Genomic DNA, 27,365 nt, shown 5'->3' with positions numbered 1-27,365 from the left:
ATCATACTGCTGCTGTTAAGAGTTTCTTACAAAAAATAAGTCTGCACTTAAAGGGACAGTTCAGCCCAAAATCAAAAATTGATATTTTTCCTCTTACTGTAGTGCTACTTGTCAGTCTAGACTGTTTTGGTGAACTACACCAAACTACACCAACTGTATCACTGCACAGAGGGAAGTGTGCATCTACTCATGGACGAGAGACTTGTGCTGATGACCGCACTTGATGTAAACTTAAGTGGTCACTTCCATCTTGCAGTGATTCAGCTGGAGTGTGTAGTTCAGTAGAAAGAAACTAGTTCCTATATGAAACTGCTCACAACAAGGTCTGTGGATTATCTTGACTACATGGGCCATACTTTATGGAAACAGACATCAGTCTTCAATTTTTCACATGTATTTTTTTGGGCACTTTGAGCACCACAAGCGGAGTGCCATCTAGGTCCATTATTTTCAAGAGAAGGCAGACATCTCTACGGCCGATATCTCCAACACTCTGCAGCTTGCACCAAAACAATCTAGGTTCATAATAGGGGCTACAGGTAAGAGGGAGGGAGAAAATGTATTTTGATTTGAGGGTGATCTGTCCCTTTAAAAATAAAATAAAAAATAAAATAAAATTGTGAGCTGACTTATTCTGTGCATGTGTTAAGGAGTGCCTGCTCAGTTGTTTAATTTTCCACAAGAGTTAATCGGTTCTTCATTGGTCTGTGACTTTCCACACAGGCTTAGATCAGATCCACTAACATACAGATATGCAGCAAAAAACACATAACACAATTTAACTCTACTGGTGGAGGTAATTTTAATAAATCCTCCTCAAACTTTCACAAATACTGAACATTCAATAACAGTTTTTTATTTATTGTATTTGCATTTTTTAAATCTGCTCAGTAGTTCATACACATGATCCTTCTCTGATAAACAAGAGGGAACTGTCTGTCTAATACAAAATATACTTCATAATAAAACAATAACCAAACATGTAACTGTTGAGTTTTTATCACTGTTGGTGATCAAAACCAATTAGAAACCAATTAGAAAGAATGTAGTGGTGTGTGCACATGCGACCGAGGATGATTAAACTTTTATATGCTCCTCCTGTGCAGTGAGAGTGAGTAATAGAAGCCGGGGCAGAGTAAATGGCTTCAATATGTGAACATTATTTATCCCCACACTGGCTGCTGGCTACCTGTTAGCCCTTTCTAGATAGACTTGCTGATAGATTCAACGGGAACACACACACACACACATACACACACACACACACACACACAGAGGCAGTTTGGCAGTCTGCCAAGCTCTTACATAATCCATCCCTCCACTCTTTACTCTGGCCACTCTAATACCATGCTGCGCAGCACACTGCAAAGAGGCAAATGGGCGGAAGAAACACACACACGCGAACATGCGCATACTGGCACGTACACACACGCACGCACACACACATGCACATACATACACACACACTATCGAGGACTTAGCAAGCCAAGATTAAAAGTGCAGGTCAACAACTGGCCTGACATCCTCAGCCAAGACAAGATTGTTTAAACAACCATATCAATCTCCTTAAATCACTAACGAAAAACACAAAGTCACCTGTTTTATGCTCTGCCAAACACACACACACACATATAACCATGCACACATACATGAAAAATGGATATGTGTGCCAGCAAATCCACAGGAAAGGCTGATCGCCATCCGATCATTGTCCCTCTATTTCCCTCTCAGAACTGCCCTAAACTGCGGCCTTGACTGTTTATAAACACGTTCCAGCTGGCACATACTACTCTACTACCTGATTAGAACATTCAAATAAAAGAAAAAAATACTTAAAAACATGTGTATTAATTAAATTTTATAATTTGTGATTTTGTTTTGCAAACTAAAAATATGCCCACATGTATGTGGACAACAAAAAATAGTGTGTAAATGTGAGGTAAAATCTAATAAGAATATGTCAAGAGACAAAAAAAAAATGTATCAGCCTGTAAGTGGGACTACACAGAACTGTTTGTTTGTGGACAGTGCCCTCTGGTGGTCCACACACAGACCTACAGTTTGGTAAGATGGCTGGTTGGGGGATATAATGCATGAGGATACAGAGAATATTGATCCAATGATTGCTGTACCTTTGGGAAAGAGTGCAGGTGGAACGGCTCCAGTGCCTTGCGTGGAAACTCCTGACTGCGATGGAGCGGAGGAGGAGCTGTGGAGGGTGAATCACTCACACTCGATTGGCTGTCTGACTGGCTGTCGGCCCCGTTATTTTCCTTCCTGTTTGTCTTGTCGACCTTGAGGTAATGAGTCACCAGTGAGAACACTGTATACAACACATTCAGTCAAAGAACAAAGCAGAAAGTCCACATACTAAAGTTTAGCGGGACCTCTCGTGCATGTCAGAAACGTCTCTTAACCCTATTTACAGGACAATAAGTTGATATGAGCTGTCTTGTCTGAACATCACCCTGTTGGGGTTTATTTTGCAATAATGACCCCCTCACATTATCCCTCACTTAACAATTCTTCTGTAGATATACTGGCAAGTTATTTCTTGTGAGGCCTCTTGCTACCACCCTCTGCCTCTGAGAAATGGTGTTGCAATACTTCTCCACAACTGATCATATCATTCTTTGGACTGATTAACATCACACAAACACCTACTTTAGTAACCTTAGATAACATCACATACCACAGGAGATAAACACCAACTGTCACACCGGCACACCTGGTAAATAAGTTCCATAAAATTTACTCTCGTAACTTTCAGAAATGACAAAGCATCAGGTGATGTCTGCAGAGTTATTATAGGTCAGAGTCTTTGTTTTTATTGTTAATGTTTTCGATTTAGTTTCGCTTCCATTAGTCGTTTCAGTTTTGTTTTTATTGTTTGAAAATGTTTAAGTTTAGTTTAGTTAGGTAGGGGTATTTGTCAGGGGCAAGATTTAAGAAGTTCAGAATAGCTATCATGATACAAAACACGTTGTTACGGTAGTTGACTCACAGTCATGTCAACATCCCAGTGTCAGTAAACATGTGCACCAGTGTCTCCTCATGCTTGTTGTGTTGACATATTTGACCAGACTAACAAAAACTAAAACTAAAGACATTTCCTGTATGTTTTTATTTTATTAGGGTCCAGGCAGCTAAGCTGCCAGGACACTATTGTAATCCTAGGTAATCCTAGGTATTCTTCTTCTTCTTAAACCTATCTCCTACCACAATTTTTGCTCAATTGACACCAAACTTGCTACAGAGCATCTTCAGACTGTCCTACACAAATTATTTTTCTCAGATTTTTGATTTATCAAAAATTGAGCCTACAGTGCATCAAAATGTTTGACTGTAAACGGTACTGTAAACATATACATGCAAATTCTTGCTAAATAAATCTTCAATGTTCATGAAAAAAAATGACAGTATTCTAGAGTCATGGTAGATGATGGGTGGCAAATTTCAGAATTTTATCTCAAAAACTGAATTTTTGACAGCATTTTGAATTTTGCTCTAATGTGAACAATTGGAGTCAATGTAAAAATGGCAATTTTAAACATCGGTTTTTCACTTATGGAGCAAATCAATCATTGTTACAAACAAATTACCAACATCTCCATGCTGTCTAGATGCAATATGTGTATTTTCAGATTTTTGTCTTAATAACTGAATTTTTACAGTGGTTTCAAATCTGCCTTTGCATGCACAGATGGCTGCTTTCCTACACAACAGTGAATGGCTTACTCAATTTGTGAAGCCACTGTTGAGTTGCTACTTGCCAATTAGCTCAGAGCGGTAGATGACCGTCTTAGGTTCCAGAGGTTGCGGATTTGAGCCTCAACTGGTGCAGAATCCACATTGTAATGTAAACATCTTCTTGTGCTCCAGCTTATTGCTTAAAATTGCCTGAGAGTGACTGATCACTGTGCAACATCTTCAAGTCTTTTTTCTGCTAGAAAATCTGCCTTCTCATGCTTGAAAATAAACCAAACTTTGCACAAAGATCCAGTGTCAATACTTCAGTGTGAAACCATCTGAGGCTTCTCACTTTGCACATAGCTCAACTAGTTAAACATCAGTTTTTCACTTATGAAGCAAATCGATCATTGTTAAAATAAATTACCAACATCTCCATGCTGTCTAGATGCAACGTGTATTTTCAGATTTTTGTTTCGATAACTTTACAGTGGTTTGAAATCTGCTTTTCCATGCATGGACGGCTGCTAAACCTGCACGTCTGGCTTAGTCAATTTGTGAAGCTACACATGAATTGTCACTGACTAATTAGCTCAGTGAGATAGAAGTTGATCCTCAGCTGATGCAAAAGGCAGATTGTGTTGCTAAATTCCTAAATGTCTTCCAATTCTTCTGCTTGTTGCTCAGAATTGCCTAAAAATGCCCGGACCCGACCCATCGCTGTGCAGCAGCTATAATTCTAATTAGCTTTGCAAGTACACAATATCATTTTTTTTGTAAGAGCTTATCCTGTTGGGTGTCGCAGGGGGGCTGGAGAATGTCCCAGCTGACACTGGCCGAGAGGCGGGGTACACCCTGGACAGGTCACTAGACTATCACAGGGCTGACTCATAGAGACGCTCACATTCACATCTACGGGCAATTTAGAGTCACCTAACTTGCATGTGTTTGGACTGTGGGAGGAATCAGGAGTACTCGGAGAAACCCCAACTCTGGGAGAGCATGCAAACTCTGCACAGAAGGGCTCCCCCACCCTGGGTTCGAACCAGGAACCCTCTTGCTGTGAGGCGACAATGCCAACCACCTCGGTGCTTTGCTTCAGTGAGTTTTTAAAAAAGAAATACCAACATGTTTTTTCACACCTAGTTTTAGTGTCGTTTTTTGACAATGCCATGTGACATCATACTTGTAGAGTACAGCATCATCTCTGTTTTTTGTATAAGCACACACTGGACTTCTTACTGGAAATGCCACAGTACTGCTGCAGTGTACAAACATACTACTTAGTAAGAAAAATAGTAATACTTATTTAACAGGATCAACAAGAACAGCATCTCCTCTTTGATCTGAATAACTTTAATAGAAGTGTAAGTACTCTGTTACCTTTCTGAACTTCCGTATGGAAGCATACTCAGCTGCAGTTGGGTCTTGGATGGCCAGGGAGTTGACAGAAGACAGAGGGGACCTGCTGACCCCACTGGCACCATTACCTCTTGCTGCTATCGGCCCGTTAATGGCGCCATTCCCTCTGCCGTTCCCTCTGCCACCCTGTGAGAAAAAGACAAAGAAATGCACGTTTTTTATTTCAAGCGATGTCAGATACAAATTACTGTCATGATGCAAAGCATACTGAACGAGGCACAGCTGGCCCATATACACCAGCTGATGACGCATGCCATCTACAGGCAAACTAAGTAATAACTGCTATAGCTGTCACACTAAGGTCTACAGGCAGCACAGGCTAGCATGTGTGGAGAATTTTCTGTCTCATAAATGTGAATCACTGGGTGTATGAGGCCAGTCCCACGGGGGGCTTCACATTCAGAGTGTAATACAAGTCTACAGTCTTGGATCTGTGTGTGCATGTACTTACATTCCCGTTCCCATTGCGAGCTCCGTTGGCCTGAGCTGGGGGGCTCTGGGCAGCTCTGATTGTAGCTGGAGTGTTGTTTGATGTGGGTGGCGGGGCAGAAGGTACTTTGGGGCCTGTGTCACCCTCCCGGACTCCTACGCTTTCATACAGGCCATCATCCAGGCAGTGGGTGGGAGTGGGGTTGTTGCGTATGCCCACCTCGGTGTAGGTGTGGTCTCTTGCCTCCACTCCTCCTCCTCCTCCTCCTCCTCCTCCTCCTCCGCCTCCTCCACCTCCCCCATCTCCTCCTGTCTCCCCTCCTCCCCCCTGGCCAGATCCCTGGGGACTGGTGGGGATCTGGGGAAGTTGGCGCCCATGGGAGGGCCTCAGGTCTGTCTGGGAGCGCCGGCTATGGAGGAGCAGGAGGTCCATACTGGCTGGACGGCTCTTGCTAACAGCTGCACAGAGAGGAAGAGGAGGAGGAGGAGGAGGAGGGAGAGAAAGAAAGCAGTGGAGAGGGCAGGACTGAAATAGTTTAACAGCTCCGGGGTGTACATCATATATTGTCACTTGTCATTGGTCACTCATCACTTACAGTTTCCATTGCAGGGGAAGCGACTGATCTCATGCAGCCTGGTGTCAGATTTGCTCATGGAGTTCAGTTTTGGGTGACGAAGGGTTCCCTGCTATCACACACACACAGACGTGTAAATACAAGGCATAAAACGGGTGCATCTGCATGTACAACCAGCCAATCAGGGAGGAGAGGATACATGGAAGAGAGCGGAAGGAGATGGGAGAGAGGGAGTAAAATGAAAGCATGTCTCACCATATTTACAGATGTCCCTTTCTCTCCAGCTGGGGGGTGCTTGCTCTTGCTTTTTCTGACACAGCATCAAAGTGAGGAAGGTCATCAGAAGCCGGTGGACAGAGAGAGAGAACATACACACACTCAGAGCAGATAGATACGATCAGCATCTGACTCTGGTTAGGGCATAAAAGTCCTTGGTTAAGAGCAAGAGCCCAGTCGAACAGTGAGTGGAGCGTGACTCAGGATTTTGCCTGAGCGGAGGATGCCCTTCACTGAGAAACTTTTGTGCCTCTTTTTTTTTAATCTTTTCACGATAAGACCAAGCAAACTCACAGTTCTTATTTTGTAGTTTCCTCCATGCTAATTCCCTTTGCCCTTTTACTTGACTGTCCTCTGGTATCAGTAGCGATAGCGATGCGTTTTAAAACACACTAATGTGGATGTAGTCTTGTGCAACAAATGTGTCTAGAGAAGTGTCGTAATGGATCCCTGGAGGTGGGTGTAGCCATAGGAAACTGTTGATATGGTGAGAGAGTGATGAGATAAAGTAAGAGGACTAAAGCCCCTGGGAGCAGGTGTGAGTGTGAGAATTGTTCAACCCCCCCCCGCGCTCTGCCACCATCTCTCTCACTTTGGAAGTTGAGGATGTGCATTACACGTAATTTGAGATATTTACTGCTGCACATCTCTACTTTGCAAACAGGTGACGGACTCACACAGATATCATGTATTTATAGAAGCTGCTTGGAATATAACTGAACATAAAAAGTGCCACAGTCAGATTCATAGCTATTGTCCCCTCTACTGAGCTGGAACTCAATCCTATTCGCACAAACATATGGCCGTCATATCCCTGAGGGGACCATGTGAAGGTGAAGAGAGCTCCCCCTGGAGATGTTCATAATAACACGGCACAGGAGGGGGTTTAAAGTAAAAATGACATGACGGGATGAGACCGATAAAGAATGGCGTCAATTATTTCTGCGAGTTTAAACTACGATCTTACAAGATATCGACTGTAATCCTCGGACTCTACAAGAACCATTGGAGGAGGGGCATTTTTTAAATCAATAGTAGGGAATCGATAGTCTCTTTTTTGGAGGATCTATGGTATTTGTACATGACAGGGTGAATCTGAACTGGTCTGCAGCTCAACATTACCAACATCCGTCAGGGGGCATTTTTTTCATTCTTTAGATCTTAACAATAGTGTGGTTTTATTTCCATGACATGAGCTGGTTTGACATTTCTCTACATCCTTATCTGTGTATCCCATGGCAACAAAGCCACAGTGCAGCCTCTGATTGGTCCCGGAGGGTTCTGCAAAAGCAGAAAAAAAAAAAAATCCCAGGCTGTTCCATTGCTCTTGCCTGGCTCGGAGTCTGATCCTCTTTAAACCGCGGGGTGTTCCATTGCTTTTGCCTGCTGAGGAGTCTGCTTAAGAGGGGTGACGTGAGGCTGCTCTGACTCTGGCCCATCTCCTCAGTGTCCTGTAAACATCATTTCATCTGATCTGACACTCGCAGCCATTAACATTCATTACTGCCACTCCGCTCAGAGCGGGGGATAAAAGAGACAGGGAGGGACGGATGGAGGGAAGAGAAAGAAGGGAGGAGAAGAGTTCAGAAGAAGTAGAGGCACATAAAAGAAGGAGTAGATGATGAGAGTGATCTGGGAGGGCACGGAAAGCTGGCAGCAGAGATGATAAAACTCTGGCTCTTTTTTTTTATTTCAGTCTGCCTCTCTTTCATTCACATTTCAAGTCATCTGACCGTCCTCTTACCTTTGGCAGCCAACGCAGACGAGGACAATAAGGATGGTGACCACAAAGGCGGATGCCGCTGCGATGGCTCCCAGGAGCAGCAAGTTTTGGTAGGTAGGGTCAGCGGGATTTGTCTCTTCATTGTCATCCATGACACCTACTCCCTCTCGCTTAACTCACTCACTGCCACTCGAGCTCAAACTCTGCCACACAGACCGTCTGCTCAGGAAAACCTGCAGAGATACGGGTGGAGGAAGAAAGACAAGACAGAGATACAACATGTGAGTGACATGAGAGATAAGAAATGAAGAAATGCTGCAGAGAGAGGGGTGAGAAATGGTGTGTGTGTGTGTGTGTGTGTGTGTGTGTGTGTGTGTGCTTGGTTTGCCTCTGGCTTTTTGTCACTGTCTCTTTCTGACATATCAGTTTCTATTTTTGACTCACTAGGAGAATAATGCACAGAAAATAGAACACCTTACAAGGCAGCCAGTGTGAGCACGCCAAAAAAGGTTTCATCACACTCTTTCTTTTTGTTGTTAAAAAAAGATCAAATGATACCGTAACATTCATTTGACTAGCCAGAGAGACTCTTGCCTTAGTTTTACAGGAAAAACCAGCTGAGCTCCCCAGAGTAGTGTCTCACTGTCGGCAGGACCACATCCACTGCTGCTACACTTCATTTCCTGGCACAACGCTATCTTATTTTTTCTCTCCAATCAGCAGTGGTTCAAACCCTCACAACAAAATGTTCAGTCTTTTACACAGTGGTACATCTTGTACAGTGTTGTACTACAAACAAGGAAGCACTTTCACCTCAAATACTTCTACCTCTCTGACACACAAGGGCAAAAATTTGCATGCCGCTCCTCCACTATTGGATTAGTTTAGACAGATTTGTATACTTGTGCTCAGAGTAAGAGTTTGAGGAAATAAGCTTATTTGCCTTCTTTCTGAAAGTGAGATGAGAAGTCAAATACCAACTTCATGTCTGCACAGTGTGCACACAGCTGGAGTCAGGAGTGTAGCTTAGCATAAAGAAGGCAGGGGGAATTAAATAGTCTGGCTCTATCTAAAGCAAAAAAATACAACTACCAGCACCTTTAAAGTCACTCATTTACATGATGTATGTTGTTTTTTTAATCTGTCCATTAACAGAAATGTAAAAAGCTCATTTTGTTATCATCAATTTTCGAGTTACAATCTTCTCATGTCAGAAAGAAAGCAAATAGGGCTGCAACTAATGATTATTGTCATTACTGATTAATATGATGATTATTTCTATGAATTACTGATAAATTATTAGTCTAAAAAATGCGAAAAATGCTCATCACAACTTCCCAGATCCCAACTAATAGTCCAAAACCCAAAGACCCTTCATTTACTATAATGAATGACAAGAAAAGCAGCAAATTCTTACATTAAAGAAGCTTGAACCGGCAAATATTTTACATTTTTTTGTTGAAAAATGACTGAAATGATTCAAAGATAATCAAAATAGTTTTACACGATTAACTAACTAAACATTGCAGCTCTAAAAGCAAATGTGCGTATCTCCATAGACAGCCATGTATGATAAAGGCACAACGAACAACATTACTTCTCACAGGCTGCAACAAAAAAAACATTGTAAAAGGAATCATCTTTCATTTTCATATTCTATTTAACACTGTATTTTACTGCAAATACCCTTGTTCATTACATAAAAATACTTGATTGCAAGACTTTCTTTTAGTGAAGTATTTATACATTGTAGTACGCTATATTTCAGGTAACTGTCCAACTCTGATAAGCCCAGATTCAAACACTTATTGTTGATATAAATGAAGGAATTCAGGATTGGATTTCAGCAGCTTTTTGTAAATTACTAGGCTAACCTACTACTAGGTTTGTGTGTAAAGTCCTTCTTAAATTCACTGTTAATGATTATATAGTTTTGACTTAGGGATTCACTGAATTTGGTTACGCTATTGCAACTTATGAAAAGTCTTCGCTGATGAAAACTAAACTTAGTCACCATAGCATCACAAGCTGAAGCAAAAGTATCAGTTTTAGGCCAAACAACATATCAAAACTTGTATGCACGCATGGAGAAATATGAGTTTCCATGTTTGTAGTACACATGCTGTTCAGAATTAGTGGGAAATATCTGATTATGCTAAGCTAACCGAAGCTATTTTGTCAGTTAATGTGTTATAAACTGATGCTTGTGCTGTTGCTTGTGAAATGCAACCTATAATCTTCTAAACAGCATGTTGACCAGATATTTTGAACATGGTCTCTTACACTCTTCAGTCTAAACATGTCATATAATAGCAAGCTAATGCTAATAATAAGCTAAATTTTGTCAGTTAGGTTAGCTGGAGTTACAGGACTCCCTAAAAACTTGGTACTTCACTCGAATGAGCATTGTTTTGCAGGTTGCAGCCGCGCATGTTTTGGCGAGCTCTGTGACCGTCTCAGCCCGTGAGTGTATGTTCATACTTTATACGATAACCTGTGATCAGCTTTGTAACAACAATCCTGAATTATTCTGGTTTGATGAAAATGAGAAGCTGAACTGAGGGGCAAAGTAGACTAGACCGAATGATACACACATAGGCTACAACAGTTTATTTGATGCATGTCAGTTATGAAGGCGTACAGAATATATTATTCATGTTAGTCTGTGTACACAGAAATTGATAGTCTGTCTTATAAGCCCCTTTATGCATTTATTGATGCAAGATACTACATTGATATCAGAATACAAACCTCCCTCCTTCCTGAGTAAATTTCTGTTTTTGGACAGTGTAGTCCATCTAAATGTCAGTATGTTTAAGCACTCTTCAGTTGTACACATTTTCCAGTACAAGGTTGTGATGCGTGTGTGTTGCAATTTATCAGCAGTCAGATAAAAGTAATCTGAAAATCTGCAGAGAGGTTGAACGTTAGTCACTGTTGGTAAGCAGTGCCAACAGTACAAGGAGCAATAATCTAGGTTTATCTTTGTAAATCGGTGATCACAAAAAAAGAAAAAATCATCTCTGTTTGCAGTCACAGTTAGGCATGAGGTTGCCTGTACTTTAATTTTGGGGCTAAGGTTGAGAGGAACTAGATGATGAGAGGCTCACTGTTGGAAATGATGGTGTTGAACCCGATGCGTGCCAACAAGACCACGCATCAGGCACACAACACTGTGACGCATGGCTACACCCCTTGGTGAAGTTTACAGGGAGTCTCCCAGAGTCACACCTGGCATTCACGGGGTGTAAATATTTAGTAATCTCAATATAAGACCATGTTTGAGTGGTTCAGCCTGTTCTAATTTAGTAAATCTCCACTGAGTAAACATCCATGTTATAACTAGGATAAGTTTAAACATACACGAGCTGGTGCACCGGCTCCTGAAGTATCGCCTTCAAAATGTCACTTGAACACAGAACATGTTCAATTTGAGGTACAAGTATGTCCACAGTTACTGACTTATCGGCACAAGACATTTGGAATTAGAACAGTGGTCACACACACACATGCTTACATTTCCATACTCTGTACATTCCTTTATAAAGAGAGACAATGGCAGCAATGTGGTTTAAGTATTAGATTAGAGAAAGAGCTGAACATCAGGGATCCAAATGACAAAGCAAGCAGTGAGCAGAAGGAGGTCATGGCAAGCTACTGTATATATATTGTGTGTGTGTGTCTGTGTGTGTGTGAGAGAGAGATTTTGGAATATACCACCACAGGATCTGGCTCTGGCTTTCTGTTTCTTGGAGATAAAACTGCATCTTTTTTTTCCCTCCATGTCCTCTTTTCTTGGTCCCTCTCCCTCTCTCTTCCTCTGGATCTCCTCTCCTCCTCTCTCCCTCTCTCTCTCTGTCTGTCTGCCTGACCCTGCAGATATGTGAGGCGATGCACGGCGAATGAATTAGCAGAGCAGGGGCCTTAGACAGCCCTGTATGGAATAGACAGACAGGCAGGCAGGCAGGCAGGCAGGCAGGCAGGCAAGCAGGCAGGCAGACGGAGTGCAACGCCGTGGAGAGAGGACAAACGAGAATGAGAGGGTGAATGAAAGGGAAGGGGAAGAGAGAGAGAGAGAGTGAGGTGATGAGACACAGGAGCAAATGAGTGGGATGAAAGGACAGACAGGTGGGAGAAGATGCAAGAAACCGGGGGAAGACGGAAAAAAGAGGGGAGCACACTTGAATCGCGAAGGAGGAACGAGGAGGGGAGGGTGTGATAAACAGTGGGGGAGGGAAGAGAGGAAAGAGAGTGATGAGACGAGGAAGATGAAGACAGTGAGAGAAATAGCGGGGAAGCCTGGGAGAATGTACGATGAGCGCAGGGAGGGAGGGAGGGAGGGGGGGAAACCGCACGAGAGGGAGACAAAAAAAAAAAGGAGGCGGCGATGAGAAGGAGGTCATCAGCGGTCTGTTTCTGCCTGCATTTTGTCAGCCCCCCTTCTGAAATATTCAGAGGAGAAACACATACAAGGGCTGCGTTTCTGAACCACCAGCGAACACAATGAAGGATGGGAGCACATGTCTAGCAGCATACTTAACAGTATGTGAAGCTCACAAGTGGTGAACAAGACTCCGGAGGAGAGGCAGTTTGTGCACGACGCACAACGCCCCTGCAGCGCGCTCGACAGTGACACACAGTTAGGGTGCAAGAATGTTTATTCCAGCATCTGTCTTCCTTTCAGAAACATCATGAGTAAAATGACAATGACAATAACAGCATATTGAGAGTGATGATGGCGACGGTGATAGCCCTGTTGATGCCTGCTGCTGCTGCTGCTGCTGGTGATGATTATAATAAAGATGTCGGTGACGATGATGATGAAGGGTGCAGCTACTAATACCAATGGTAATGATGGGCGATAATGAGGTCAAACTGAGAGCTGCGAAGACGTGTCGAGGGGCGGATGCAAGCAGCAGAGCTGGCAGAGCGGCAGGCAGGATGCAGCGGTGCAGCACAACCACAGGGTGGAAGGTTTCCTCTGTGTCTCTGAGATCACACACACACGGCACAGAACAAAACACACGCATGCCAGCATAAAAACGCTTCACTGTTGCAAATCTAACTACAATCTTTGGATTGCACAACCCCCCTTTAAATGAAAAGGGAAAGCAACGGTTTAACCCTCAGACGTGCGACTGAGGGTCTAACAGACTCTGCAGCCTCTTCATTATGCAATAGCTGCTCAACAAAAGCTAATTGTAGTTTCTACCCCCAGTTATGATTAAAATAGACTGTTGAAAAGAAAATCAGCTCAATTTTCATGTGCCCTAAAAACAGTTTTTGAGACAATTAGAGCTTTATATCCTTAATTCTAAGCTCTCAGCTTAAGAAGACCCCATTTCATATCAGTGTTTTGTGCCTGTACTGGTAGAAATAATTTCCGCACGCTCACATATATGCAGTGTTTCATTTTATTCTGCTTACAAGTTGTGCCTATAACAGTTTTTAAGGATCTATCATTCTGAACTCTGAATCATGCTGATTAAATCCTGATTTTCCTGCATGTTTTGATAACGTAATGCTGGTTTTCTTGTGCGATTAAATGCATATTACTGTGTCTTTTTAAGTGTGTGTCATCTGTTTAATTAGATATTCAAATATGTTATAAATTACTTAAAGGCTTTTTTTGTGAACAATGCTTCTGACTGAAAAGTGGGGCATTTTTTTAGGTTTAAAAATAATTTCAGTTACATCTCAGGGATGACATTTACACTTGCAGTTACATTTTGAATTACATCATGAGTTGATATAAATTGGTAATGCTCGCCGTAGTCAAGAGATGTCGGTTCAGCTTTTACTGGAAGAGCAGAAGACAACTGAACAGAACTGACTTCAATAACAACAGAGCCGAATGCTGGAGGAAGCACAAACTGGGTGGCTTTGGGGAGGCTGAGTGTATATAAAGTATATTAAGGTTAACCTCAGCATTTCTTAGGTGATTCCCTACAGTCAGGTAAAATGAAAGAAATCCGTGCGGCTGCTTAAAGAGAATCTTCAGAATATCAAGTGCATGGTTGTTACCTCGCTGAAGCATATGGAAATAAAAAACATATTAGTATTGATCAATGCCGTCGTCCAGATTGACTGAAAGAAGGAAAATTTCAATAAGCTTGAATCCCTCTGTGTAAAGGTGAGTTATATGAGATTCGCTTAAAATAATATGTATCAGCTGAGTGTAATAAAGAATATAAAGACTCACAGACACATCATACAATATATCGTTCACACTCAGGAGATGTTTACTCCTGCACTTACTTTTTTCACTCCATTACAATTATCCCCATAGAGGTAGGACAAAATATGGATACAGGGATGTATCGTGTTACTTCCTCTTGTGATATGTTATCGATACACTGGCGCTCTAAGCGGATTTCCCTCCAATTTAACCTCCCAGAGTCACTTCGTCATGACTCCTCATGGTGGGGCCACTCAAATGAATGAGGACATAGTGAACTGCAGCGGCACACTGGCGCAAGTCCACCTTGAACGAGGCAAGTGTCTGTTGTTCATTAATTCATGACTGTTACAACAGCAGGACAGTTGAGCGTCTGTTATCTAAACTGCTAATGTCAGCTGAACAGGTGCAAGAAAATACCATTGTCGGTAGGCTACCGGTTACAAACAGGCTTGCTAGTGAACGAAATGCTAACATGCTAAAAGATTGTTTTTGTGTTTTTAGCTGAGCTGGACCAGGGAATATTTGGTTAAAACAGATCAGTGATGCTGTTTCACCTTCATTTTTCACTGTGTTAATGAAAACTCTCAACCTGGAAATCCAGAGGCCCCGCCCCTAGCAAATTTGCACTGCACGGGGATCTAGCCCCGACGAGCAGAGCCTGCTGAATCACCATCGGACCAATCAGATCAGTCTATCTGACAGAGGCGGGCTCTGGGCGGGCGTAACATGATGAGGACAGTGCTGTACGGTAGGAGTCGAAAAGTAAACAGCCAAGATGGCAGGTGCCGAAGGACCGCGTCCATTCAATTTAGCTTTGGAAGAAACATTAAGCCAACTACACTGATCCACAGAAGACTGCCCTAGAAGCCTTCGCTTCCAGGAAGGACGTTTTTGCCAGTTTGCCGACAGGATACGGCAAAAGCATAATATATCAGTTAGCCCCACTGTTCAGCAAACAAATGCGGCTTAGTGCAATGAATATGTCACCTTGTTTTTTACTCTGATTGGCTATCGTGCTATCCAATTGCGTGTGGCAGCATTTGAAATGCCTCAGTTAGTGCCCCTTGGGTAGGAAGGATGTATTGGAGAGGGCCAGACTCAAAATCTTTCTAGATTTGAGTCTGGATTTCCAGGCTAGAAAACTCTACCACTGGTTTGGAAAAAGGAAATTATGGGAGGCGAAAAAGCTATACAGGTGACACATTTTCTTTTTTAATAAGTTAAGTAGGGTAGATGGAATTCATGTCTAATTTGATGTGTAATATTTAAAGAAACCTAAAAGTGTTAAATTGGAGAACAGAATTTGGCACTATGCTTTTTTTGGCTGGGCTGCAGAGGCGAGGTCAGCCCTATAAATGTGAAAATCTGTCCACGAGTGAGTGAGTGAGTGAGTGAGTGAGTGATGACGTAATTGTCGGTAAAATTTCAATTCATAGCCTGCATCATTATTTGCTTAGATCACTGAACTCAACAGGCATATTTTAATTCCTTAGACACAAAACTGCTGCTCAGCAAAGATGGGAAATATGATCAAATTGTTTATTTGAACCAGTATGAATATTACTTGTATAAAAAATAGGCTTTGAATAAGATATCAATAATGGATCATTCATTTTATCTAGCTCTGACAGACAGGAGAGAGTGTTATGACACAAGTTTTATTCTACTCAAGGATTACGGCGCCGACACAACACCACCACTTAATCTTGTTAAAACAGTATTCATAAATTGGATTAATTTTTATGAAAAACCTTTTTGATTCTTTTGATCTGAGGACCCTTATGGACTAAAGGAATATGAATAACTCACAGGCCAGTTGAGGAATGGACACATATTCTGACTTTATGACAGCCTCAGAGGAAGGGAGTCACCACTTCTTTCACATCCCACCATCTGAATTAATCGTTTTTTGGTGCTCATGGTTTGAGCAAAGTAACCTAAATGATTGAATTGTAGAGAATCTAACCGATGTGTAGCATGTCTATACTGACACAGGTTTAAACATTCATATCTGTATGGGTGAACTATAGAGGGGGGCCAGCAACCTGGTTTTATCCTTCCAAAGAACTTCTATAAATGAACTGCTTGGCAACCAGACCAGGCATCTAACTGAGACAGGTGTTTATTTGTCAAAATATGTAGCAACACTAGGCTGGTTAAAGGGACTGGGCGTTTAATTGGGACTAGGTTTTCAATTGAAGTTTTATGGTATTTCTCCATAGAGACAGTGCATTTCAGTCTCGCCCCCACCGGAGAGGAAAACAATTCATCGCTCTCCACTGACTTTGTATTGAGTGACGGTGCCTCCTTATCTGCTAGGAAACAACACAAAAATGACTAAATGCTGCTTTGTGGTGGGATGTTCCACCAACATGGCAACGGGACCAAAATACAGTTTTTACAAGTTGCCACATCCAAAAACTGAGCTTTAAAGCAACAAGACGTAACGCATCAGCAGGAAAACTGAGGGATCCTGACACTGTATGCTCGGTGCAGCAAGCCTGCTAATTTGGCATGAGGTAGAGGTAGAGGATGAAGCTAACTAAGCCATGTAATACCCGGTTTAGATTTATTAGCTTAAACAGTTGTAAACATTTAAGTATTTCACTTTTGGCAATTCAATGGGCTCATTTTTTTTCTAGATAATCAAGGTAAGGAGAGGAGGATACTGATAAAGACCAACAGTACTGAGTCTATCAGTGCAACTTTTCCTCTCCGGTAGACATAAGGTGCTAAAATGATACTTTGACATGCTGATATCTGGCTACAGGCATTTTGTGGGGCATGGAAGCTTGGTTGCATACTGTGGCACCGATAGTTCTCCCCTCCAGTGGGCGTGGTTTTCAGAGTGTGACATGTTGCGCTCTGTCTCTATTGGCCTTTGCCTCTAGCTGTGGATACTAACAGTCCTGTATTACTGCATTCCTCATTTTCTGTATCCAGTGTAGCATGATAGCCTGGTGAAATTAGCAAGTCAGCTAGCTAACTAGCCAGCCGCTACATGAGTAAAATGAATTACTTAATGCATCATTCACAAACTTGTGTCACAGCACATTACTATCATCAGATGAGTGACAACTTGACAACTTGGTGCAGCTCACTTTCTGTGACCACTGTAACATTAGCATGAATGCATGGTGGATTTAGCAAGCTATTACTAGCAAGCTGTGGTCTAAATGGCAGTTTTGGACAGGTGAAGAAGAGGAAGATACACTTTATCAATCCCTGAGGGGAAATTAAATTTTTTTGCTCTATTGTCACATACACACAGGCCCCAAATACACACACATGCACAAACAGGACCTATACATGCATTAGATAGAGAGATGTCAGAGCAAGGACGCTGCCCATGGACAGGCTCCCCAGACAGTTGGGGGTTCAGCCTTGCCTCAGGAGGCGAAATGGCACCTCTCCAGCTACTAGTCCACACTCCATATTTGGTCCAGACGGGGACTTTAACTGGTGACCGTCTGGTTCCCAACCCAGATCCTTATGGACTGAGCTTCTGCTGCCCCAAAGCTACTGCCGCACCACCAGTTTGTTTGAGGAACAGCCCTGTCTGTATGACATAAGCCCTAAATTTAATTAAACATTAATGACTACTACATGTTACTTTGTCAGAACAGGAGCCACTGCCATTATGAGGAGAAGGTGGAAAGAAGACTGAGTAAGACTTGAAACTGAAGTGAACATTACATGTAGCAGCGTTGCAACAGGTGCCGTGTCAATGACAATTTATACACAGTCCAGCCATGTACTAGGTCTTGACCTTGTCTTGTGGGTAAGTTGTTTCCTCTCAGTTGTCAAATTCTGTGAAACTGATAAACCAATGCATTGTATCATGAGTTACCCTGTGATTCCCACCCCTAATCCTCAATATGACCACTAATGCAGAGGTTGCATGATACATACATATTTTTGATTCAGTGGGACTTTCACTTTCCAAGGTTCGTCTCATTCATCGGACAATCGCTGTTACTTTAAAAATGCCGTGTGTCCACCAAAGCCTTTCTTTTCCCATCTGAAAACTGCAGTTGTTGCTGTTCAGCCCTTGTATGTGTCCTCTATTATAATACCACAAAGACTCTGGTTGGTTAATTTGTCCTGCCCCTTCTCCACTGTGATTGGATGACTGCTGACAGTAGTGAGTGCCGCATTTAACCAAAAGCTAAACATGTTTCAACTTTATATTTTAATCAGAAAAATTGAGAAATAATCACAGAACACAACCAGTCTGGAATTACTTCACTCAGTCTCCAAAAAGACACTTGGCAAATGTTTAAGTTGAACCCTGTGACAGGAAAAAAAAAACACTTTGGTGGACAAACAACGCTACCAGGCTGATATAGTTAATCTATAGAGAACACGCAGATCTTTGTCCCCTATCGACCAATCGATTGGTTGGACAATAGGTAGAATTTCAGATGACCAAGATGTTCTTTGGTTGAATACAGCCCTATTTCACGGATATCAATATCCCCAGTGTCGATCGAGCCTAAACAGCCATACGTCTGCTAAGAAATCATACAGAAAAGATGCTACTTACAACTCTGAACTTGGCTGAGAATCACCACAATTATAAGTTACCTTCAGTATCAACATCATCCAGTAATAGCTGTCTGGACATCCATTGGTACACTGCAAACAGGATCTGTTAATAGCTAATTTGGCATACTTTTAATTTATTCACATCCCCATAAGACCCCAAATTATGGAAACTATTCCAAAGCTCAAAGCATGATTATACCTCAAATCAAAGTAAGTAACAGGAGTGATAAAATCCATTAATACTAGTATTATTTTTTTTTCCTGTTGCACTCTCTTACTTACATAACCCACAGGCCCCGGTCAGAACAGTTTCAATTGAAACTACATACCTTCAACTTAAGAAATACTTCTAATGAAAACTGTTGACAGCGAGGATTTTGTTTCTGAAAGGCATGCTGTTGTTCGTCACAACCTTGAGCAGCATAAATGAACTTCCATTCAACTTCTTTGTATCAGGGCAGTGGCAGAATTTTCAGAGATAGAAAGATAGATAGATATCTGAAAACCCCAGCACATAAAAGTGAAACTATCTGCGTCATGGTTCCATAGCACTTTGGTGAAGTTAGAAAATGTGGGGGTTTTCTTGATTTGACTGACACCTTTTTTTAATTTGTGGTATAATTACAGAGAGACTCACCAAAATGTAAATCTGTTCCTCTGAACTGTATTTTTAGTGTTCTATTGTTCAAGTGTTTTGTTGAATTTCCAGAGAAGTATGTTTCGCTTTAATGTGGTCACATTGCATGACTGATGAGTGTTTTGAGGTGTCACTGTAGTAGAGATTTTAATCTTGCATACACACTCTGATACTGACATTTTACTTAAACATACAGTACAGGCCAAAAGTTTGGACACACCTTCTCATTCAATGTGTTTTCTTTATTTTCATGACTATTTACATTGTAGATTCTCACTGAAGGCATCAGAACTATGAATGAACACATGTGGAGTTATGTACTTAACAAAAAAAAGGTGAAATAACTGAAAACATGTTTTATATTCTAGTTTCTTCAAAATAGCCACCCTTTGCTCTGATTACTGCTTTGCACACTCTTGGCACTCTCTCGATGAGCTTCAAGAGGTAGTCACCTGAAATGCTTTTCCAACAGTCTTGAAGGAGTTCCCAGAGGTGTTTAGCACTTGTTGGCCCCTTTGCCTTCCCTCTGCGGTCCAGCTCACCCCAAACCATCTCGATTGGGTTCAGGTCCGGTGACTGTGGAGGCCAGGTCATCTGCCGCAGCACTCCATCACTCTCCTTCTTGGTCAAATAGCCCTTACACAGCCTGGAGGTGTGTTTGGGGTCATTGTCCTGTTGAAAAATAAATGATCGTCCAACTAAACGCAAACCGGATGGGATGGCATGTCGCTGCAGGATGCTGTGGTAGCCATGCTGGTTCAGTGTGCCTTCAATTTTGAATAAATCCCCAACAGTGTCACCAGCAAAACACCCCCACACCATCACACCTCCTCCTCCATGCTTCACAGTGGGAAGCAGGCATGTGGAATCCATCCGTTCACCTTTTCTGCGTCTCACAAAGACACAGCGGTTGGAACCAAAGATCTCAAATTTGGACTCATCAGACCAAAGCACAGATTTCCACTGGTCTAATGTCCATTCCTTGTGTTTCTTGGCCCAAACAAATCTCTTCTGCTTGTTGCCTCTCCTTAGCAGTGGTTTCCTAGCAGCTATTTGACCATGAAGGCCTGATTCGTGCAGTCTCCTCTTAACAGTTGTTCTAGAGATGGGTCTGCTGCTAGAACTCTGTGTGGCATTCATCTGGTCTCTGATCTGAGCTGCTGTTAACTTGCGATTTCTGAGGCTGGTGACTCGGATGAACTTATCCTCAGAAGCAGAGGTGACTCTTGGTCTTCCTTTCCTGGGTCGGTCCTCATGTGTGCCAGTTTCGTTGTAGCGCTTGATGGTTTTTGCGACTCCACTTGGGGACACATTTAAAGTTTTTGCAATTTTCCGGACTGACTGACCTTCATTTCTTAAAGTAATGATGGCCACTCGTTTTTCTTTAGTTAGCTGATTGGTTCTTGCCATAATATGAATTTTAACAGTTGTCCAATAGGGCTGTCGGCTGTGTATTAACCTGACTTCTGCACAACACAACTGATGGTCCCAACCCCATTGATAAAGCAAGAAATTCCACTAATTAACCCTGATAAGGCACACCTGTGAAGTGGAAACCATTTCAGGTGACTACCTCTTGAAGCTCATGGAGAGAATGCCAAGAGTGTGCAAAGCAGTAATCAGAGCAAAGGGTGGCTATTTTGAAGAAACTAGAATATAAAACATGTTTTCAGTTATTTCACCTTTTTTTGTTAAGTACATAACTCCACATGTGTTCATTCATAGTTCTGATGCCTTCAGTGAGAATCTACAATGTAAATGGTCATGAAAATAAAGAAAACGCATTGAATGAGAAGGTGTGTCCTAACTTTTGGCCTGTACTGTATGTGCATTACTACATCTGTTAAATGACCCATATGACCTTGTGTCCTCCTGACCTGAGAACAATAATCTTCCCCATGAGCTTCACACTTTGCTGGACACTGTCCCTCATATCTCCCACCCAAAGCTGCCTTCACTTACCGCATAAAGACTCCCCAAAAAAAGCCCTCTTTTGCCTCTCCACATTGGATTAACAAAGCCAGCATCCATGCAATTTTCCTAATTGTAGCTAGAGATTCACAAGGCCGATATGTTCCCGTCATGTTCCTGAGCGCAGCTTTCAGTCTCTGTCATCACATTAGGATAAATCCAACTAAGTGATTATTATCAAGGGCAACAATAGAGTAAACGCCTGATATACGAAGATTGCTGCGAGTGTGTGAGTGTGTGTGTGTATGAGGGAGGGCAAAGCACTCATCTTGCTCAATGAAATTACCTAAGCACATGCCACTTCATCGGCCAAGACGTCAGTCACAGGCTAACAATCCTTATCAGGCGGTATAAAATATTATTCACTTGCATCACCTCTTCAGCATCGACCTGCAACTGGATATCAACCTGTAAAGCGGCTTGCCCTCTAAACGCCACGCCTCCAAATCAATCTATCATGCTATCTGAAGATCAGGCATCCATGCACACATAATCTGTGATGGACGGAAATAAATGGCAATGATAGAAAGAAAGAAGGGGAGTGTAGAGGACGACATGTCTTCCAAACGTTGCGAGGCAAGTTCATCAGAGGCCCGGACTACAGCACATTACATCTGAGAGGGGAGACGAGAAATCACATCATGTCCATGGCAATCTCCGGCCCCGCGGGACACCATTGCACCGTGCATAACAACATGGAGTGATGATAGGGAGGCAGAGAAGAAAAAAGGGAGAGAGAGGAAGGCAGAGACACAGTGGAAGGAGGGGAGGGAGGTGGGGGCAGCTTAACCCTCTGACATTTTTGCCATCAGCTGCAATGCCTATCTCTAAGCCTCACACACACTCCCACTGAGGACTAAGACCTTGTACCGGCACTTGGAAATTCAGTTTGCAATTTTAGTGACTATCCCAAAGTGACCTGTTACAGACAGTCACATAACACAGTGAACGTAACCTGCTGAGCTATTTGTCCTGGACTAACGTTCTAATCTCATAAGCAAGAACAAATATGATTTGGAGTCTGCTCAAAGCTGTTGGCAACATCCTCTTCTTAATGAGTGAGAGTATTAGGTGACAAGTGTCTGAACAAGTTGTAAGTACATGGGGCTGGGCGATAAAATAACAACGCTGATAATCTCAAATAATTCTCCTCGATGGAGACGCCCACAGACGTAAGAGGTAAGGCACCTTAGATGCCAGTTTCCACCAGAAGAAGAAGAAGGAGCAGCAGCAGCAGTAGTTGTAGTAGAAGATGAGAATGGCCACTAACGTGTAGAGAACGTTCTAACGATATAAAAACATTCAATATGCCCACAAAGTTAACAGTGCAGGGCTACCCACGACTGAATCTGCCACATAACGTTAGCTACAACGGCTGTGTATTCAACTAATGTAATGCTAATGGTAAGTGAGCAAGTTAATGTGACTGACTAATCAGCGATTTCATTAGAATTATATCATATAAAGGGACTAAATAACATGAATAAAACTTTAATACATTTCTGCCTCAGTCCATCCAATACTTTCATTGGCAATAAATGACCCCACGTTACCTCACAACGTCATCAAAGTTCATCTGTCGTTATTGTTTTTATTGAGAAATGGCAGAAATTACACACTGTGGGTGCAAACCTTGTGCAGAAAATACCGACCACAGTTGAGGTTTTTGGTTTGTCTATTTATTCTGTTCACACTGTCAGCTAAAACACGTCTGCACAGAAAGTTCAGCATGCTCCTGACTCGAATTAAGATTTCTTTGTCTATTTATTGTTTTATTTATTGAAGGTTTTTTGGGTATAATTGTTTTGAATTTACCTCAGATTTGTGAGATGTTCTGCTGGCAAATACTGTCATGTTCTGACAATAAATAATAGTTTAAACCAGGGTGTCGGTACCATAGTGCCGGCGCCATATGTCATCCCCCCACTCTCTCTCACTCCCCCATTTCACTCTCTCCTGTCAATTGAAGGCAAAAGCCCCCAAAAAAATCTTAAGGAAAAAAAAAAAGTTTAAACCACAATCAACCGTCTCTTCAACTTTCACTCAGCCTTGAAACTAGAAAGAAATAATGATTTTGCCTTTTTTGGGTAATCATTGATATCCACTGATATGAAAATGTTTATCATGCTAACATTTTTAGCCATATCACCCATCCCTATAAGCAGCGTTGTACATTAGCACCTGCCACTAGCCAAATGCTAGTAAAATATTTGCTGACCTCACCAGCCAAAAAAACAGCGGCTATCTACTGAGTGGCTGATAGATTCTGGAATCCATCATCCACAGTGGCACGTGGGTAAAAAACATCATTTCCAATCCTGCCTATAGGTACACAACAAGTTAGGTTATATAAACAAGTTAAACACGATCATGGCCTCTGTTGCTACATTACAACTACACTTAAATCTCATGTCTGATGCAGCATGTTCTTCTCTGCCGTAGACCTCTATTGTTGTTCCGGAAATAAAATAAAATAAAAACATAGCTGGACCTCACTGTTGCCCTGGGTGACATGTTCCTTCATCACCATGAACATGGACTGTAGATTATTTTGAGTCCACATACACAGTCCTGCTGCTGTAAATAATCACGTGCAGCAAATGTGTATTAATCCTCCATTGAAAATAGTCCACAACAAACATTTGCTAAAAACTACAGCGTCCAACAGTTTTAGGAAATTGCTCTTTAAAAAAACAAAGAAATGATATATTTGTGACGCTTTATTTTTATTTTATTTTTTTAAGTAGAACAGATTTTTTTAATCCGTTAAACATCTTGTTTTTATCTCTTTCTTCTTTTTCTTTATTCACATATGATTAAGAGTAACATTCGGGCAACTTCAACTTGTACAACATCCTAAAACCTATTATGTAATTTGCATATGAATAAAGTATAAGCTTTATATATAACTGCACTTGGACCAGTTATGTGATTGTGTTGCTATTTTTACTCGCTCAAAGACTCTTGTTCGTCTGCCACATTTATATCCTACCATGACGATGGGGAGGGGGGGGGGGGGAAAGATTTATAATCTCAAAATGTTAAATACATAAACATTTGTAAAATCCACTCTCTTCTATTCTCAGCAGAGGACAGTTGGCAGCTCCACTCCGGTTGCTGTCGGGTATAAAGAAGTGTTTGTTTTATCTGTTCCACACCCGATTGTGTGCCTATGATGTCCTCAAATGGCAAACCCTTGTGTTGTTTTATTTTTAGAGTAACACAGGATTTTGACATTTCACTCGTTTGCCTCATCCTGTGTCGCATGGCGAAATCTTTCCACCATAAAACAACAAAGAAAAATCCCAAAGGTTGCTCGACAGATTTCTTTTGTTTCTCTGAGTTTCGGGGTGGATGTGTGTGTGTTTGTGTGTGTGTGTGTGTTTTAACTGCTGAGTATAGGATGTGCAAAGCAAATAACATCTACCACAAATGGGGGCTAAATGATAAAGTGTGATAAATAAAACTCTGTTAGCGTGCATACCCTGAAACCCAATGCTGAATGGGAGCATTTACTCTTGGTGTGTATGTAAATTTAAAACTGAAGGGAAGTGTGTGTGCGAGTGTTTCCATGTGTAAGGCGGCTGCACGGGTCAAGCTAATAAAAATAGGAGGAAGAGACGAGATACAGTTTGTTCTATCTGTGCTTTTCTGAGTGCACAGAGGACAGTTCCAGTGAGAGACTTCATAAGCCGCAAATACAGTATAGTGCTGATCCTACAGACTGAGGCGAGGCAAGACCCCATTTTCCTTTCACTTGACTCGACTTAATTAACCAGAATGAGTCAGAAGCAACATTCAGGATTTAAGATTTATCCTTATGGGATTGGGGATCTCTCTCTCCCTCTTTCCTGCTCTCTCTCTGTTTATGGTTGACTTCAGTGCTAACTTCCTGCTCATTACTTTAATGATGGTGCTACTGTGAGCTTATGCTCACGAGTGCAGTTTGCTTTTTAACACTGCAGTCTGGGAATAGCAAGAAATACACACACACACACACACACACACACACAAACTCATGCATACAGCGACAGAGAATCAAATGAAATCAAAATCCCACACATGCATTATGTATGTGTGTCATAGCAAAAACAGCTAGCAGCCTTGTCGAAAAACTTTCAAAAATCCGAGAATCTTTCGCAGCATGTATCAGTATGCAAGTTGCATGATACCCACGGTGCTCTGTGGCCATGCATGCACACATTTACTGACAATAAAAGAATTAATGACAGAGGGAAAAGTAAATGGGAAACTGAGTAAAGAGCGACGAACATCTTTTTTTTTTCCTCCTCTGAAGTATCAGCCTAACTCCCTACATAACTGTAATACAGAGAAAGAGTCTGACAGACAGATATATCCAACCCCAGCTCTCTGCTTTTGCTTTAGATGCATTATTCATCTGTGTGCCAATTTGGAGGAACCCTCCCAATCCCCCAGCTAGCACCAAAAAGAGGAGAAGCGCAAGAGAGGGAGGGAGAGAGAGAGAGAGAGAGAGAGAGAGAGAGAGAGAGAGAGAGAGAGAGAGGCGGACTAGAGAGAAAGAAGTCAGAGCGAGAATGTCAGAAAAAGAGAAAGACAGAAAAAGAGAGAGGGAGAGGAAAACACCAGAACAAAAGAATGAGTGAGACAGACGCAGGAAAAGCGGGAGCAGGAATGGCTCAATCTCTCAGCTGCAATGTAGTGAAACATCCAAACAGGATTTCAAATGATCCAGGGAGACTTCTCCCTATATGTTTTGATATTCCCAGCTCTGCCAGGCTCGTCTGCGCAGAGCAGATTAATGACGATTTCAACGCTAAAGACTCTTAACCCCGCAGAAAACACAGAGGGAGCAAAGACCACGGGCCTGGAGCTCACTGCTTTTAGCCTGAAACCGAACTGCGCGCTGTTGCTAAATCACAAGCTGCAGCATAAATGTCAGCGCAAGCACGGTGTCAAACATATTCATACACTTTCATAACTGAACAGCGGTGCCGGGAACTTCCTTTTTTGTTCACAGCACCCTCTGTCATCATCTTTTACTACATCAAGTGTCTTGATAATGTCAGGATCATACAAGCATCCCTCCCAGTCAACCACATCCACACCGACAGCTGTTGAAGCTGTCCATCCCGGGACAGCCTGCCCCAGATTTAACCCCACACATACAGCCTCCATCTCATCCTCACCCTCTTTCCAGGTTTGTTACCTATTATGGCAGCAGGCTGTCACACATACAGACCAGATCTCTTTAACATCCCTGCCTAGCAGAAAATAAAGTGGTCACTCATAGCAGTGCTCTTCACCGTGATGGATGTGTGTGTGTGTGTGTGTGTGTGTGTGAGGGGGGAAGGGGTGTGGGGAGGGTAAGTGTGTGGGCTGGATCAGTAGGATTGCTGTTTAATCTGCAGCCGTCTCCCCACAACGGAGCTCTGAGCTTTTAGACCTAACAGCTGGTTGCGTCTACACCAAGCCCACGTTACCGCACTACGCAGACGACTAACAGGCTACCTTTGGCTGTGAACACTAACCTCAGTGTTTAACCTTTTGCACTAATACTGTACAATATCTGTATCATACCTGACACGCGGGTTCATTATTCCATGCAGCCCTGCTGCTGTGTGATCACTTCTACTGTAGCATTATGAAATAGCATTAATGAATGGTGCTGCTGTGAAGGGCGTTGGCTCGCACTCTTCTGCTGAAGGATCTGTCAAACTGCGGAGCAGCTCTGAGGATTCGCCTGTCAGATTTGGCCTTATTTGTCAGTTTGCTGTGATTCTGCTCCCTCAGCTTTGTCATGTCACCGTTCGGATTGCTTCAGAGGGCTCCTGGGAGTCGCTCACATGGAGAGTAGATGCCAGACCGCGTAGCTGATTTACATCAGGTCAGTCTTTACCGACACAGACAGAATGCTTAAGCTCCACCAATAAA

At 42.3% G+C, this 27,365-nt stretch overlaps 1 protein-coding gene across 2 annotated transcripts in view; it reads right to left on the bottom strand.

Annotated features, from left to right (window-relative positions):
* LOC117258791 (uncharacterized) overlaps positions 1 to 27,365 on the bottom strand; it is a 49,256-nt gene that overhangs the window by 4,754 nt on the left and 17,137 nt on the right. Inside the window, exons 2-7 of one of the 2 annotated variants that reach the window (XM_033629926.2) lie at positions 8,137 to 8,348; positions 6,372 to 6,426; positions 6,138 to 6,228; positions 5,564 to 6,000; positions 5,074 to 5,238; positions 2,133 to 2,294 (exon numbers count right to left, since the gene is read on the bottom strand). In XM_033629926.2, the coding sequence (XP_033485817.2) occupies positions 2,133 to 2,294; positions 5,074 to 5,238; positions 5,564 to 6,000; positions 6,138 to 6,228; positions 6,372 to 6,426; positions 8,137 to 8,267 (1,041 nt within the window). In that variant the 5' untranslated portion in view covers positions 8,268 to 8,348. The remainder of the gene's footprint in view (positions 1 to 2,132; positions 2,295 to 5,073; positions 5,239 to 5,563; positions 6,001 to 6,137; positions 6,229 to 6,371; positions 6,427 to 8,136; positions 8,349 to 27,365) is intronic. The other variant, XM_078169955.1, reaches the window with a different exon arrangement.

Source organism: Epinephelus lanceolatus, chromosome 8 (assembly GCF_041903045.1).
Source record: "Epinephelus lanceolatus isolate andai-2023 chromosome 8, ASM4190304v1, whole genome shotgun sequence".
Lineage (NCBI taxonomy): Eukaryota > Metazoa > Chordata > Actinopteri > Perciformes > Serranidae > Epinephelus > Epinephelus lanceolatus.
This window is presented reverse-complemented; position numbering and strand designations above follow the sequence as displayed.